This window comes from Gopherus evgoodei, chromosome 7 (assembly GCF_007399415.2).
Source record: "Gopherus evgoodei ecotype Sinaloan lineage chromosome 7, rGopEvg1_v1.p, whole genome shotgun sequence".
NCBI classification, from domain to species: Eukaryota; Metazoa; Chordata; order Testudines; family Testudinidae; genus Gopherus; species Gopherus evgoodei.
The window spans coordinates 38,321,660-38,337,989 of record NC_044328.1 but is presented as its reverse complement, the minus strand read 5'-3'; the positions used below and the strand labels follow the sequence as shown (position 1 = coordinate 38,337,989).

General features: G+C 40.3%; 1 protein-coding gene across 5 annotated transcripts in view; it reads left to right on the top strand.

Moving 5' to 3' along the window:
* PCDH15 (protocadherin related 15) overlaps nt 1-16,330 on the top strand; it is a 1,497,017-nt gene that overhangs the window by 1,273,749 nt on the left and 206,938 nt on the right. For all 5 annotated transcript variants that reach the window (XM_030569599.1, XM_030569597.1, XM_030569596.1 and 2 more), the window contains one exon: nt 4,622-4,738. In XM_030569599.1, coding sequence (XP_030425459.1) covers nt 4,622-4,738 — 117 coding nt within the window. The remainder of the gene's footprint in view (nt 1-4,621; nt 4,739-16,330) is intronic.

The window sequence follows — 16,330 nt, the reverse complement described above, 5'->3', positions numbered from 1 at the left end:
CAGTTAGAACCCTTCAGGAGATGATTTTTAAAACTCGCCAAAGTGAAGTACAAGTCCAGAACTATTTTGGCATGAAAAATCTGTCCCTTCTCACATTTTCCCACTTAAAAGAAAATGTATTATTGGCATCAGAACTACCCTGCCAGCACAAAGGAAAATATGTGCAGTTTCAGATCAGTCCTCCCCTTGGAGGTGATTTGCAGGTCTGTGTAAGTGTCCAAGAGCCTTGACTCCAAATCCCATAGAAAGGGCTTCCTCTTTGTTTTGCTTTGTGTGTACGTCTCTCTGCCCAAACATGGCATCATACCTCTCCCAAGCCAATGACAGTACATTAACTTCTAAAAATACAATTTGTCCTTGACTTAAATAATTTGAGGTAAAGTTAAAGCCGTATAATTTTAAGTAAATAATAATAAAAAAATCTACCCAACCCTACCTTACTATTATGTTAAGATTACAAGTTTAAATCTAATGAATGTCAAATATGAAAATTAGAAGATGGAGACTTTCAAAGGATCTCAGACTAGGTTCTTGCATCCTGTTTTAGCCTCTCAACTAAGTAGGCTGGGTTTGAAAACTACTGAACACCCAGTGGCTCCCACTGAAGTCATTAAGAATGTAGAGGTTAAGGTCCTTAACTGGAGGACCCTACTTTTTGAAAACTTTGGCCAAGATTTTTATAGTATCATTAACATTTCCACAATGCAAATACTATATTTACTTATACATCTAATAGCTAATACCTATGCATCTAATGGATTCATAGACTGTTCTGTGTTGATGTTGGGTGGAGTTTTTTTGTTTTTTTCCTTACATTTTGAAATTTTCAATTTCCTGTTCGATGTGTGATGGGTGGACTTGTAGCCTGACCCAAACTTGGGTATATATAATTGTAACTTGAGGATTGACAGGTTCTTGTCCCAAGATCAGGCCCAGTAAGATTATAGTAAAATTACCATATAATTTGGGAATCCCGATATGCACAGGGCAACACTCACACTATAGGAACTCTCTTTATATATAAATATATGATTTGTTAATAATTTAGCAAAGTTATGCACACATTTAAACTTAACAAAGCAGATAGAGATAATAAAGAAAGTACATTTGGACGACCATACTTACACCCTTATCTTTTATACTTAACCATTATCTTTCTCATCTCCGTCATCCTCCTCATCTTCCCTGGTGGCCATCATTCTGGTCCCTCCTACGGTCTACATCTTGCCAACCTCTCTGCTGCCTCTCGGATGTTACTTTTATAGTATCAGAGGGGTAGCCGTGTTAGTCTGGATCTGTAAAAGCAGCAAAGAATCCTGTGGCACCTTATAGACTAACAGACGTTTTGGAGCATGAGCTTTCGTGGGTGAATACTCACTTTGTCGAATGCACGTAGTGGAAATTTCCAAGGGCAGGCATATATATGCAAGCAAGCTAGAGATAACGAGGTTAGTTCAATCAGAGAGGATGAGGCCCTGTTCTAGCAGTTGAGGTGTGAAAACCAAGGGAGGAGAAACTGGTTTTGTAGTTGGACTACGGAGAAACCGTAAGCAGGGCCTCATCCTCTCTGATTGAACTAACCTCGTTATCTCTAGCTTGCTTGCATATATATGCCTGCCCCTGGAAGTTTCCACTACATGCATCCTACGAAGTTAGTATTCACCCACGAAAGCTCATGCTCCAAAACGTCTGTTAGTCTATAAGGTGCCACAGGATTCTTTGCTGCTTTTATAGTAGGTCACGCTGACACTGCCATGACCAATGCATATTCAATAGAGGTCCTTATTTGTATTTCCTTCCCTTAAGGTGTTTCTAGAGGTTAGTATATGTATGATGTTACCCTATTAGCATACACGTCAATTTTCTGTCATGGCAGCTTTGTGGTCAGAGGCCCTGTCCGGAACTTTCTGGATGCTGGTGTCAGCTATGGTCTGTGCTGGGGTCAGCTGTGTTCTGTAGGTGGCTGATGTCAGTATTCTGGACCAAATTCCCCCTCTTGCATGCTACTTTCAGTTCCCTATAACTTATGAGTTGCTTAAGTTTATCTATACCAAAGGTTATAGGCGTCAAGCCTTACACTATCTACTAAAGCCAAATCTTACAGGATAAAAAGCCTGTAGGTTCCTTGCATTACTACTAAATATAATAAAGCAAAATAACAAAGCAATGAATATAATACTGGTAAGTTGGCCCACTGTGCTACAGACTCCCACCCCATTTGGGGAGGCTAGTCCCATTGCCTCACCCGTTCCACATGAGGCCCTGAGCCCCACCTCCCCTTCCAGCCAGAGCCCCTCACCCCCCTGTGGCCAGAGAAGCCCCTGGCTGGCCAGAATCCCAAGCCGCTCCCCCATTGTCACCGCCAGAGGAGCCCCAGACCAGCCCCAGCTGGCCAACCGACCCAAGCCCCGTCTGGAATAGCCCCAGCTAGCCAGCCGACCCAAGCCACATCTGGAGTAGCCCCAGTCACGCCAGCAGGTCCGGGCCATAGCATCCCCAACCCAGTGTCCCATGGCAGCGGCTGCAGCTAGCCTATTATACCCACCTCTCATGCCCTTTTCCTAACATAGGAGGCAAAATTTAGATGAAATTAGAAGAGCTGTGATTTAAGATTTGTTTAGCTGTTTTTTTCCTGGAATTTTGCAACATGGGTATATCCCCAGGACATGCATATGATCTCCATTGTTACTTGGATTTTTTCCAGCATGATTGATACCAGGAGTCCTCATCTGGAGTGGGGGACAGATGGTCACAAGTTCATGACCTGCTCTTGCCTTCCCTTATTGCTAAATAGGAGGGTAGTTCCAGCAGGGATCCTACTATGGAAGTTGAGAACCACTGGTATAGACTGTCTTAAACCTGAACTATAAAATTTGTATGGAGCACATACTAGCTGGTGCCTAAATCTGTACTTGAGTTAATTTTAATTTAGACTCTCAGACTGTTTTGGTGCCTATACCCATATATGCAATCAGATCAATTTCACAAGATGAATCCAGCATCTTTTCCCCATGTTTGGGGCAGGAACCATCTTTTTATTCTGTTCTAGATGTTAATGGTTACGCAAATAATAAATAGTAATAATGAAAAATGGAGTGTGGATGGACTCCTATAGTCTGAGATTGCTGTATGATGCTTCAAAACTCTTTCTATGTATACATACACATGTGTGCGCACGCATACACAGCAATACAAAGATTCAAGATTAAGCCTTTCGGGGCAAGGTAGAGCAAGGCCTTAATTTTTGTCAAACTTGGAATCACTTTGAAGTATTTAGAAAAAATGTGATTTGTTTGTGTAAATTAGTCTTCCATTTTACCTTGTCAGATGAAGTAAAATGTCCAGCTGGAAAAGGTCAGCAAATTTGAAGGCACCCATTTCTATCCCCATAATCCAATGTAAGGAATTCTGATCTATTTTAATTGAACAATTTGCAAAATTCAACCCCTACAACCTCAAAGATGGGGAGGGGTTTGTCTGGTCAAGCAGCAAGAAAGAGGGTGTGGATCTTCTAAGGGCTCCCCCCTCCTTTTGGTGCTGGGCAGGAGGAAGGGAAATAGGCATCACCTGATCTAGGGACTGGCAAAAAGAGCTCTTGAAAGCCATGGAGCCCGATGTGGACCAGCAGGGAGAGTTTATATATCTGTTTATGCCCTGACCTGCCAATAGAGCTCTGTCTCGCATTTGGCCCACAGACAGGTGGCCAGTTCCCTCTGGGAGTTCACAGCTGGGCTTCATCATTGAGGCTACTCTGAGTTGATATGGATAAAAGGTTATGGATAAAACAGACATTAAATGAAAAGTAAAAAATGTGGTTTAAAGTTGCACTTGTTTAAATTAAAAAAAAGAAAAAAGCTAAATTTAGTGGGCCTGATCCTGATTGCGTTATTTATGCAGTACATATTATTTCAAGATAGATCATACTATCAAGGTAAATGATTGTTCCCATTAACAAATTACAGTATTGCTGGAGAGAAGCTTCGAAATGTATTTGGCTCCTGATATGGCAGTTATTAGTGGTCCTTCAGCTGAGCATGGTTGAACTTTGCTTTATATTTTCTTTTCTTTTTACTGCCTCCCTCAATATAACGTACCTTTGCTTCAAAAAAACCCAACAAGTCTAACAAAATTATCCTTCACAGTACATAGGTCACTATGAAAAGCATAATTTAGGCTCTCATAAAGTGTTTATAGTAAGCCGGTCCTGTATTTTCTTGTCATTTTGTCACATATAGTGTAAAAAGCACTTTCAGGAAAGAGCAAGCTCATCCAGTTTAGAAAATTAACAAAGCCATATTGTGGGACATTACTTGAAAAACAACTGTCATAAGAATCTCTGCAGTCACTGGAAGCTTTATTTACTTAAGTGACAGACTGTTTTCTGAAGTAGAATTACTTTACGTTGATCCCTTACACAAGAATATTGTATTGACAATTTGGCATCTTCCCCTTGGGTGCCAGGCTTGTGTGATAGTATTTGTGAGAGTATGGAAAGGCTGACAGTGGCAAATGGGTTCTCTAATGGGAAGGGAGTGAATGGGTATAGTTTGAAAGAACAATTGTGGATAGGTCCATAATCTTGTTTCAACTTGAAAACTAAACTCTTAATTATATTTTGCAGGATATGAATGATTACTCCCCAGTATTTAGCAGTGCTCTCTACAGAGGAATGGTTGCTCCCGATGCAATCAAGGGCACTGTTATCACTACAGTTTCAGCTAAAGATCAGGATCCTCCGGTAAGCAAATGATTTTGTTAATACACTTCACCCAAGAGGGAAAAATCTTTAACCCTCATATATGACCTAACCCTCTGAGCAACAAAGGAGATTATTATGAGTCTCACACAGCAGTAGCTTGCATAATTTTTTTATCCCAGCCTGTTCTTTGTCATCATGGACATAGGCTGCATTTCAAATGATTTTTCCCCAGGCTGACAAATCAACGATACAGCTTCTTTTTGATGAGAAGTTATCCGGCTTCCTGGCCCAGATGATAAAAAGAATAGGCAGGAAGCAAACCCATGACTGCCTGCATTTGGAACAGATCTGTGGCTTAAAAAGAAAACAAAACACAACTTTGCAAGCTTGTCATTTCCTTGATTTGCAGTCATTGTGAGTTTCCAATCTATGTGACATACTAGTGTTCTACAAAACAGAACAGTTAATCAGTAGCCCTTTTTGGAAATGCAGTATTTGAACTGAGCTTGGTTGATCTGGGGATAAAGTTTATTTCTGCCACTGATTTCTTATCACTGTTCCCTGGTGAAGCTCTTGATTGACAGAACTGTGCGCATTTTTGACTTGTTAGCTTTTCTGATGGGTAATATCTATTTGTGTAATCAAGGAGATTCATGAACACTGGTGACCAAATGATGCACTGAGGATAATAAAAGCCAAAGATATTCTGTCAGAAGTGTTTAATTTTAATTGTTAATGTTTAGAATATTAAGGAGAAGAACATACACTCCAAATGCTCAAGGAGTGGTGTTCTGAGAGAGTGTTTCCAATGCACATTAAAAGCTAATGATAATATTTTCACAGAGTTCCACATAAATCAAGTATAGTTAAATACAGTACATAGTAGTTTTTTTAACACTATGAAGCACTGAAATTCTAAGGCTATATTTATATGTCATATTTAATATGCCCTGTCTGTGCTATCCCTTTGCAAAAAATCCAAACACAAAATGGAAAAGACCTTCAGTTGATGTTAATCAGTCTAGCTCCTTTGAAGTCAATTAGGTTGGCCTAATTTATGCCATCTTAAGATCAGGCCTATTGTATGTTTAAGATCTGTAAAGAGAGTACTATTAAATTTCAGGTTAATAGTACCAATATTGATTTATTATTACTATACATTATTTGATTAATACCATTGCTGGGTTGAACTCTATACAGAACATAGAGGAAGACACAGTCTGTCTTCCATGGATTTTACAACATCAGGGCAAGATTTGGGGTTGCATGGAAGGACTGAAGAGGTGCTAAATACTGGCAGCCATTCTCAGACCCATTGTGCCTTAGCAAGGCGCAATGCCTCCACTAACATAGGGGAGCATAGATCTTAGCAGCTTCTGCTATGCCCTTTCACAGAGGTCAGTGTGCATATCCCTTTGCTGGCCTAGCTCTGGTAGCCATTGTGGATGGGGATTAAGGCAATAGCACCACCCTCATATTTCCCCTGTAGTTTTCTTTGGTGGTGTCACAAATGGGGCTAGCAGTTGGAGCAGGAGTCGGGAGCCAGGGCCTGGAGTCAAGGATCAGAGTTGGAGTTGGAGTCAGGGTTGTAGCCGGAGGCAGGAGGAAGCAAGGCTGAAGCGGACTGGAACAGGACAAGAATAAAGCTGGGTGGCAAGGCTGGACACAAGGCAGAGGTATGAGTAATTGCAGCTGCTGCTGAACTTAAAAACAGGCCTGCTGGCTTCCTTCAGACAATCAGGTGGGCCAGCCAATCTGGTGGTCCTAATGCAACCCAGTTGAGCTCATTAATCTGTCTAGAGAACGGGCTGGCTAGTCCTCGTGCTCAGCTGAAGGAGCACACTCAAGACAGGTGGAGACTAATATTGCTATCCATGATGGATTTTTTCAATTTGTGTGCCTGGGAACACAATGGCTGGGCAGTGTCTGTTCTCTGCCCTGGGGGAGTAAGACTACACACAATCTAGCCCTAATCAGGCATCCAGTGATTTTAGGACGAACTAATCCTGATTGCTCACACCTCCCATCATTTGTTGTCAAGTCAATTTGAAAATTCTTCTAAGATGATATTCTGAAACTTTAATTACTTTAGTGTTCTGAGATTTCCATCTGAGGTTAATATTGCTTGAAGCTTTGTTGTCATCAGGAATCTCTTTGGTATTCTGTGTATTTGGTATTAAGGACATCAGTGAGGTGTGTGGTTCAGGTGTTCACATTACAAAGGACGGTATCGTAACTTGCAAAGTTTGGCAAATTCATCAGAAAGTTAGAATGAATATGGGTACAATGAAGCACACGCCGTATTTCAAGGAGTTCAGTGAGCAACACTGGGTGAAACTTGAACAGAGATGGCTCCATTTTGTTCCCTCAGGAACTCCCTGTCACTTAGGGACTCAGCAAATTGTCCCAATTCAAGAGATGGTATCCTCAAAGTAACCTGCAAATTCCTCACAGATAAAATCTCTACTCGATTTACAGTTAGACATCTCAATATAACCAAATTATCCACCCCCGGGAACAGTTCCACTGTGTATGACATTTCTGCTTCAGCCCTGGGGTGGTGGGGCTGAAGCTGTCAGCCAGCAGGGCCCTGGCAGTTCCCAGTTACTGCATGGGTCTCCTGCAGCTCCCAGCTGCCGCCAGGGGACCTGCAGCTCCCAGCCACACTCCCTTTGAGCCACTGTCCAGGGCCATGGTCACAGTCCACAGGCACTGGATCAGGACTCCACTACCACCATGTTAGCCATATTCCCTTCTTGTTTTATTCATTGCAAGTTATCTGTAAATCCAGTGAACTCTGTGGGCAAGGCCAGGAGAGAGGCTGTTTAGGATCCACTGTATCAATAGTAGAGCTGGCTGAAAAATGGATTTTCTGTTTTTCAGCCTATGGTAAATTCTGATACTTCAAAATTTGATTTTGTCCCAAATTTTGATGAAAAGTCAATATATGTCTGAGTTTTTTCACAAAAAGGAATATTCCGAAATATTTCATTTTGATCTGATTGAATCATTTTGTTTCAGCTTTATCATGTTGACTGTTATAATAGCATAGAATAGAATAATCTAAATATTTTAACTGTCATTATCATAATGAAATATTTTGATAATTTCCCATGAACATTTAGATGGAATTGGTACATTCCAGAAAAAGGTTCTGATTTTTGCAGATCCGCATTTTCCAATGGAAACCTAGTCTGACCATAGAAAAATTTAGACCAGCTCTAATCAGTAGACATGTACAAAAGAATCCTGTAATATATCACCAGATCATAGATAAAGTGGTGATTCGACAACATAGTTTCCTCCCTCAGAAGGTCCTGAAATCTGTCCAATTCCAACAGCTACTATTGTCAATGTATTAATAATTGAAAATGTCATTGTATGAGTTTTAGAGAGACAAGATGATGAGGTAATAATCTTTCATTGGATCAACTTCTGATGGTGAGAGACAGAGCTGTTCGGCATAATCAGAGTTGTGTGTAGTGGTCAGAGGGTAATAGATAATGAGACCATTGGGATAATGTTTTGTTTCTTGCATTTGCTCTGGAAGTAGAAAAGAAATGAAATATTATCACCACCAGTTTCACTGTCTATAACTGTCTGACCACTGCATACAACTCCAAATATGCTGAACAGCTCTCTCTCTCTCACAGAAGTTGGTCTGTGACGGGGTGGACTAGGTCCAGAGGCCCCTTGCTGGAAGCCTCAGAATCCTGCCACATTTGTCCCAGGAAAGAAGCAATGGAGCTAAGTCCTCTGAGCAGCCAAGAAAGGCTATGAAGGGCTAGCTAATAAGAGAGGCTGCAAGGAGCAGCCAAACGATGCCCAAGAGGAACATATAAAAAGGAACTGCAGAGCTAGAGACAGACAGTTCCTTGTTCGAGGCAGAGGAGTGCAGTTGGTGCTCCTGGCTGGCCAAAGGGAAATACGGCACCGTGGACAGCTCAGTTCTGGCAGGGGCCAGGAAAGTGAGAGAGAGCTCCTGGCTGGCTGCTGGGCCTTGAATATAGGAAAGCCCTGACATAAGGGTGAAGCATCAGTGAAAGCTAGGGCCTCAGGGAAGTGGCTTCGGGAATTGAAAGCTGTTTCATTAAAGGAACACAGTGGCACATGGCTGCTATTCTTAGGGTCCCTGGGCTGGGACCTGGAGTAGTGGCCAGGTCTTGGTCCCCCCATACACCACTAGGGAAGTGTCCTACAACTGGACAGTGATAACCCTCAGAAAGGGATCTGAGCTGTTCAGAGGCCCAGCTGGAGATCTGGGGCCAGAACAGACAGAGAAGGCACTGCCTCCTGGGAAGAATCCCTGGGATACTGCCCATTACCAGGGCTGGAACAGTTTAAAGACTACAGATACATCCTACCACTGTTACATAGTGCAATAAAATATATTATCTTACCTCCCTTGTCTCTCTGATATCCTGGGGCCGACACAGCTACGACTACACTTCATACATCATGTGAGTTTGTATGACATTTAGCACAATGGAGTCCAGATATTGACTGTGACCTCTAAAAAGGACTGTGATAATATAATACAAAATAGGGGTCAGCAACCTCTGGCACGTGGCTCGCCAAGATAAGCACCCTGGTGGGCCAGGTCAGTTTGTTTACCTGCCACGTTGGCAGGTTCAGCAGATCGTGGCCACCACTGGCCATGGTTCGCCGTCCTAGGCTAGTGGGGGCAGTGGGAAGCGATGTGGGTGAGGGATGTGCTGGCTGCGGCTTCCCGCCACCCCCATTGGCCTGGGACGGCGAACCACGGCCAATGGGAGCCACAATCGGCCGAACCTGCCGATGCGGCAGGTAAACAAACTGTCCCGGCCTGCCAGAGTGCTTACCCTGGCGAGCTGCGTAGCAGAGGTTGCCAACCCCTATATAAAGCCTCCAACTAAAATTTCCTCCAGTACTTCTTCCTTACAATGCTTTTTCTAATATTTATTTAAATATCCTCTCTGCTTTGAGGGTGGGGAGAATGGGGAGTTTCCCACTAAAGACCAAAGTGTGTGTGTGTGAGAGAAAGAAAGAGAGAGAGATAGCAAAATCACCATACATGGGATTCAGCTTAAATCCATATATATGCTAGTCCATTCCACATATAGCTGGACCCTGAACATATGCATATATATAAAAATGTGGAAATTTAAACTAAGCTGCGAAAGGGGGAAAATAAATAGATAAAATTTAGCCAAAATCTGAAGAACATTTTTTTTCTCTTTACTTATTAAGGGAAAGTAATTTAATAGCAGTTTTTAAAAGTAAATATGTTACTAATATATATACAGTAATGCATACACATTATTTAGAGATGTGTGTGTATATATATTATATGTATACATATATGTATATTTCCATTACAATCTCTCTCTCTCTAAATGCATGCATATAGGTTGTTATGGAAATCAATTAAAATAACTGTGCATAGAATTCTATTTATCTAGAACAGAAAAAAGAGACTAGAACAGAAAATAAAGTTAATGTTAATAGATTTTGCAATATACTGTTTGTTTTATAAAAAAGTTGAAAATTAAACTTAATCCTTAGAAACAAAAATAGAAAAGAAAAAGGCCATAAAGGTTTGCTAAAATGTAAAGAAGAATTCTCTCCCCTTATTAAAAATAGAACAATTTAATACATTTTTGAATAGTTGATATTTTACTTCCAACTAATGACTAACAATACTAAGCCATTTCCTGACTTTGAAAATCTGAGAAAATTGACAAAGAACAAATTGGCTTTTATTTTTTCTATTGAATTAAAGTTGCTTAGCTGTTTTATCCTCCTGGCACATTAGTATTTTGGGGCCTGCTTTGACATTAAGAGGTGTCATAAGACAGATGGGTAATGAATGACTCACAATCATAGAAAAAATAAAACAAATAACCTTTTCTCTGCTATTACAAAGCATCTTTCTTTAAACTTGTCTTAGGGGGATAAAGCTTTCACTATGACCTTCATCAATTTTTTGGTACTTTTTTCATCTAATTGGATCTTAATTGGGCAATACTAATCAATCTGTTTTATCACTTCAGGAAAAAACACTTAAGCTTCAGTTCTACTGTGAAAAGTGATTCTAAACTGCCAGTGTGGGATTCCATGTTTGTATCGTAAACAGTTCCATATTAAATGTGATTCTGTGTGAATTGCAGATAATTAATATATATGAATAGAAGGAAAAGAATTTGGATATAGGACAAATCTAATTTAAGCTTTAAGAGATTGCTATTTTACAAGTTAAGAAAGAAAGATAAATATTTCCTAACTGTCAGCTTTATAAATGTAGCCTGGAATGAAAATCAGACTGGATTTTTTCCTCCTTACATATCACTCATAATAAAAGTTTTGCAGATCAAATCAGGTCATCAGTTACTCCCCATTATCTTCATGAGATCCCCTCATTGCGATCAGAGTGGTATAATAAAGTTATTCACAGGGTTGCTGGCCCCATTTAAGAGGAGTCCAAGCCCAAGCTACATGTGACAAGCTAATTTAAGGGGAACTATTCAGTTAATTGAATAGCGAGCACCTGAGCCATCCAGTAAAAGGCCATCTCAGGAGGTGCTCAGAAAGAGAGACACTCTTCTGTGGGAGGGGAGCTCCACAGAGACTGCTGTCTCCAAGAAGGAGGTTTGTGCAATCCATGAGCCAGTGGGAGATATTACAGGCTAGCAAGGTTAGGAATGAGAATGATTGGCCCCAGGGTGGAGGGTTGTACAACATTCTGAGTCTGAGCCCATGGAAAGAGACTTTTTTTCAAGTATGGTTTGGATTTAATAAATTAGAATTCTAGTGGGGAACTTTTCATACCTTCTGAACTTTGTGGCGTTCTTAAGAGTCTTGAGAGAAACTGAAGCACTGTGTGCCTGCAGCACCACACTGAGTCAGTGGGGGTGCTGCAGGGGCTGAATAAAATAAAATAAAAAATTCATTCAACCCCACTGTCTTGAATGAGTTTGCACAGGCAGGACTGAGTGGAACATAGAAAATAATTCTGTTGATAATGCACCATATGGAATAGAATCTAACTCATTCTCACTTAGCTGTTTTGACTGTGTAGTGCCTGCAGGAGAAAAGAAAATTGGAAAAATGTTTGTCTCTTATAAAAGCAGCTAGATCATCAATAGAAAGAGGAGCCAAATTCTGCTGAAAATGTTGTTTGTAGTGTTCTAGCCATCTGGTCCCAGGATATTAGAGACAAGGTGGATGAGGTAATATCTTTTATTGGACCAATCTCTGTTGATGAGAGAGACAAGCTTTCAAGCTACACTAAAGTTCTTCTTTTCTGTATAGCTTGAAAGCTTGTCTCTGTCAGCAACAGAAATTGGTCCAATAAAAGAGCCATTTTGTTGGATCAGGCCCTGAATGAGGAGAGGACAATGGCCTGGTAGACCAACACAGGAATGGTATTCTGTGTGCTGGAGAAGCAGTCAAATGTGAGGCATCAAGGCTGGCATCATAGGCTGAGCAAAATAGGCAGAAAGCAATGCAGTAAGAGATGAGGCTGGTTAAACAGGAAGGAGTGTCTGCTAGGGTGTGGAAGGTAAAGAGAAGGAACCTGATTTTCCACTATGTTATACCGGTTTTATATCAGCAGAGCTTCATTGAGTTATAATGGTGTAAAACTGGAATAATACAGTGGAGAGTCAGAACCCAACTGAGAAATGAAAAGGGATACTTTCAGATTGACATGCATGGTAAATTATTTTAGTAGTTGTGTTTTGAGTGGATTGACCTGGGGGCAATGTGGACATCCAGGAGGCTGGAAAGGCAGTAGTTGCTGTAGTTAAGGTGGAATGTGATAATATCCTGCATGAAAGTGTTTACTGTTTGGACAGAAAGAAAAGGTCAGTTCTCATAAATGTCAAGCAATAAAATCCTCAGGTTTTGCTCACAATCTAGATGAAGGAGACGGAAGTGTCAAAGATGATCCCTCAGGGTATACGCCAAAGTGACAGAGCATTGTAGTGTTGTCAACAGAGACAGATAAAGGAGAAAAGGGAAATTTTCAGAGGAAAAATAAGGAGTTCAGTTTAAGCCGTGTTAAGTTTAAGCTGTTGGCAACCCATCTAGGTGGAAATTTCAGAAACTTGCTGAAATATGGAATTGGTTGTGGTGAAACACAGCAGGAGATTTGTGACTCAGTGTAAGATGATAGTTGGATAGAGTGGATGAGGTCACACAGGTATACGATATAAAAAGAAAAGAAAAGGAGGGCAAGGATAAAAGGCCTCTGGGACCTTTACCAAAAGAGGGAGAGGGACAATGAAGAAAAATTACTATAGAGGTGAGATTGGGATCAGTAGCGTCCAACACAGCAAAAGTCAAACAGTATTAGAATGGAGTATTGATCCTGGCCAGGAAGTTGTGAAAGAGAGAAAATCCCCATGAGCAGATGTATAAAGTACAGTGTGCATGTATTGTAGAAGTAAGAGATTACTTAATGTCATCCACAGTAATGATTTGTAAATCATATTAGGCCCAATTCTGATGTTTTTATTTATTCTTTACTGTGGCCTCCTTAGGGGAGGATCTATTAATGGAGATTCTCTATATCCTAGTAAGGAGGAGAGGATGGAAAATGATAAAATACAGGTAGGATCTGATGAGAGACAGTCAAATGAAAAACAGCCTCATTCAATTACAGCATGTAATGGCAGACAGCTAAAAAGTAAAAAGTTTTTAAAGTACTTACATACAAATGCTAGAAGTCTCATTAATAAGATGGGTGAACTAGTGTGCCCTGTATTAAATGAGGATATTGATATAATGGGCATCATAGAAACTTGGTGGAATGAGGATAATCAATGGGACACAGTAATACCAGGATACAATATATATTGGAAGGACAAAACAGGTCGTGCTGGTGGGAGAGTGTCACTATATGTGAAAGAGAGCATAGAATCAAATGAAGTAAAAATCTTAAATGAACCAAACTATATCATAGAATCTCTAAGGATAGTAATCCCATGCTCTAATAAAAAGAATATAGCAGTAGGAATATATTACTGACCACCTGGTGGTGGTGATAGTGACTGTGAAATGCTCAGGTTGATTAGAGAGGCTATACAAATAAAAAACTCAGTAATAAAATGGGATTTCATCTATCCCCATATTGACTGGGTACATGTCACCTCAGGACAGGATGCAGAGATAAAGTTTCTTGACACCTTAAATGGCTGCTTCTTGGAGCAGCTAGTCCTGGAACCCACAAGGGGAGAGGCAATTCTTGATTTAGTCCTAAGTATAGCACAGGATCTGATCCAAGAGATGAATATTGTTGGATCGATTAGTAATGGTGGCCATAATATAATTAAATTTAACATCCCTGTGGCTGGGAAAACACCACAGCAGCCCAACACTGTAGCATTTAATATCAGAAAAGGGACTCCACAAAAATGAGGAGGTTAATTAAACAGAAATTAAAAGTGCCAAAAAGTGAAATCCCTGCAAGCTGCATGGAAACTTTTTAAAAACACTGTAATAGAGGTTCAACTTAACTGAATACTCCAAATGAAAAAAACATAGTAAGAGAACCAAAAAACTGCCACCATGGCTAAACAACAAAGTAAGAGAAGCAGTGAGACACAAAAAGTCATCCTTTAAAAAGTGGAAGTTTAATCCTAATAAGGAAAATAGAAAGGAGCATAAACTCTGGCAAACGAAGTGTAAAAATATAACCAGGAAGGCCAAAAAAATTGCTGTTACAACTCAAGAAAGAGATCTTGGCATTATTGTGAATAGTTCTCTGAAAACATCCACTCAATGTGCAGCACAGCAGCAGCAGTCAAAAAATCTAACAGAATGTTAGGAATCATTAAGAAAGAGATAGATAATAAGACAGAAAATATCATATTGACTCTATATACATCCATAGTATGCCCACATCTTGAATACTGCTTGCAGATGTGGCCTCCCCATCTCAAGAAAAATATATTGGAATTGGAAAAGGTTCAGAAAAGGGTACCAACAATGATTAGGGGTATGGAACAGCTTCTGTATGAGGAGAGATTAAAATGACTGGGACTTTCCAGCTTGGAAAAGAGACAACTAAGGGGGGATATGATAGAGGTCTATAAAATCAGGACTGGTATAGAGAAAGTAAATAAGGAAATGTTATTTACTCCTCATAACACAAGAAATAGGAGTCACAAAATGAAATTAATAGGCAGCAGGCTTAAAACAAACAAAAGGAAGTATTTCTTCACACAGCGCATAGTCAACCTGTGGAGCTCTTTGCCAGAGGATGTTGTGAAGGCCAAGACTATAACAGGGTTCCAAAAAGAACTAGATAAATTCGTGTAAGATAGGTCCATCAATGGCTATTAGTGAGGATGGGCAGGGATAGTGTCCTTAGCTTCTGTTTGCCAGAAGCTGGGAATGGGCAACAGGAGATGGATCACTTGATGATTACCTCTTCCGTTCATTCCCTCTGGGACACCTCGTATTGGCCATCAGAAGACCCAGTATGGAAGTTCTTATATTCTTATGACCAAACCATGTCCTAAATGAGAAAAACCCACTGAATGGCCAGGAAAGTAGACATTGCATACCCTTCTTTCCTGTCCCCACTAGTAAGATAAAGGTGTCTGTACTCAAAAGATATTTGGGGAGGGGGGTGTGGAGGGATGGAATGTGACAGGGTCAAGGAACAGACAGTCCTAGTACCTCGAACAGAGAGCCCCACAGCCTCAAAAATTGCAGTGGTCAAAACCTACTTAGGTACTTTTGCTGACTCCTAGGAGACGCGAGATGCTGCTGATCAGGACTAGCACTGAATATGATCTCTTTAATAATGTTCACAAATGTTTGCCAAGTCATGTATTTTAAAAGAGTTAATTGACGGCATGGTAGGATGTGAACAGAGGTTACTAAAAGTTTTCTTAGTACTTCGTTATTGACAAAGTGAAAATGTTTAGTATGTCTGCACAGATGGCTTTACACACATCTTAATTATTCAAGGATACCTTTGTTCCTCTCTGGAGGAGAAAAAAAGGCTTATTTCTTCCTTATTTAATGCCAACAACTCATGTTTTATTGAAGTGGCACAATGCCACTGAAGGATGCCAGGTAATTATGGTCATCTTCTCAAAATGCTTAAGCCTCCAAATAGTGATTCAGTAACAGTTTACTAGCAGGGGGTGTAATTGAACCATTAGAATTTCGATAAACTTCAGACATAATTTGCTTGCTTTATTTATAAGTAAATATTCATGAGGCTGACATATTATGGGGTGCTGTTTTTCCCCTTTGATAAGCATGCCTGTTCTATACAGGTTATCACTGCAGTAGCTGTAATGATCCATTTCTACACTCTCCCATTATCATCTCTCTTTTTTGTTATACTGTATTGATGTGGTGCATTACCAGAAAGGGAGACTGAACACTAATTTTAAAGATCAGATTGCCTCCTTATCTTGGGTATGAAATCATTTTTGGATTTATCTGGTGAAGCAGTACACTGAGAACTTTTCCCTCAAATCAAGCTTTTAGTGAAATCATCAATGATCATTCTTTTACAGTTCTTGACAACCAGTGGAAATGAAGATGTTTGTGAATATTTAATTGGGGTGAAAACCTATGAAACAGTCAGTTCTTGATCTTTGAAAACACATTGGATTACTATTAGATTTG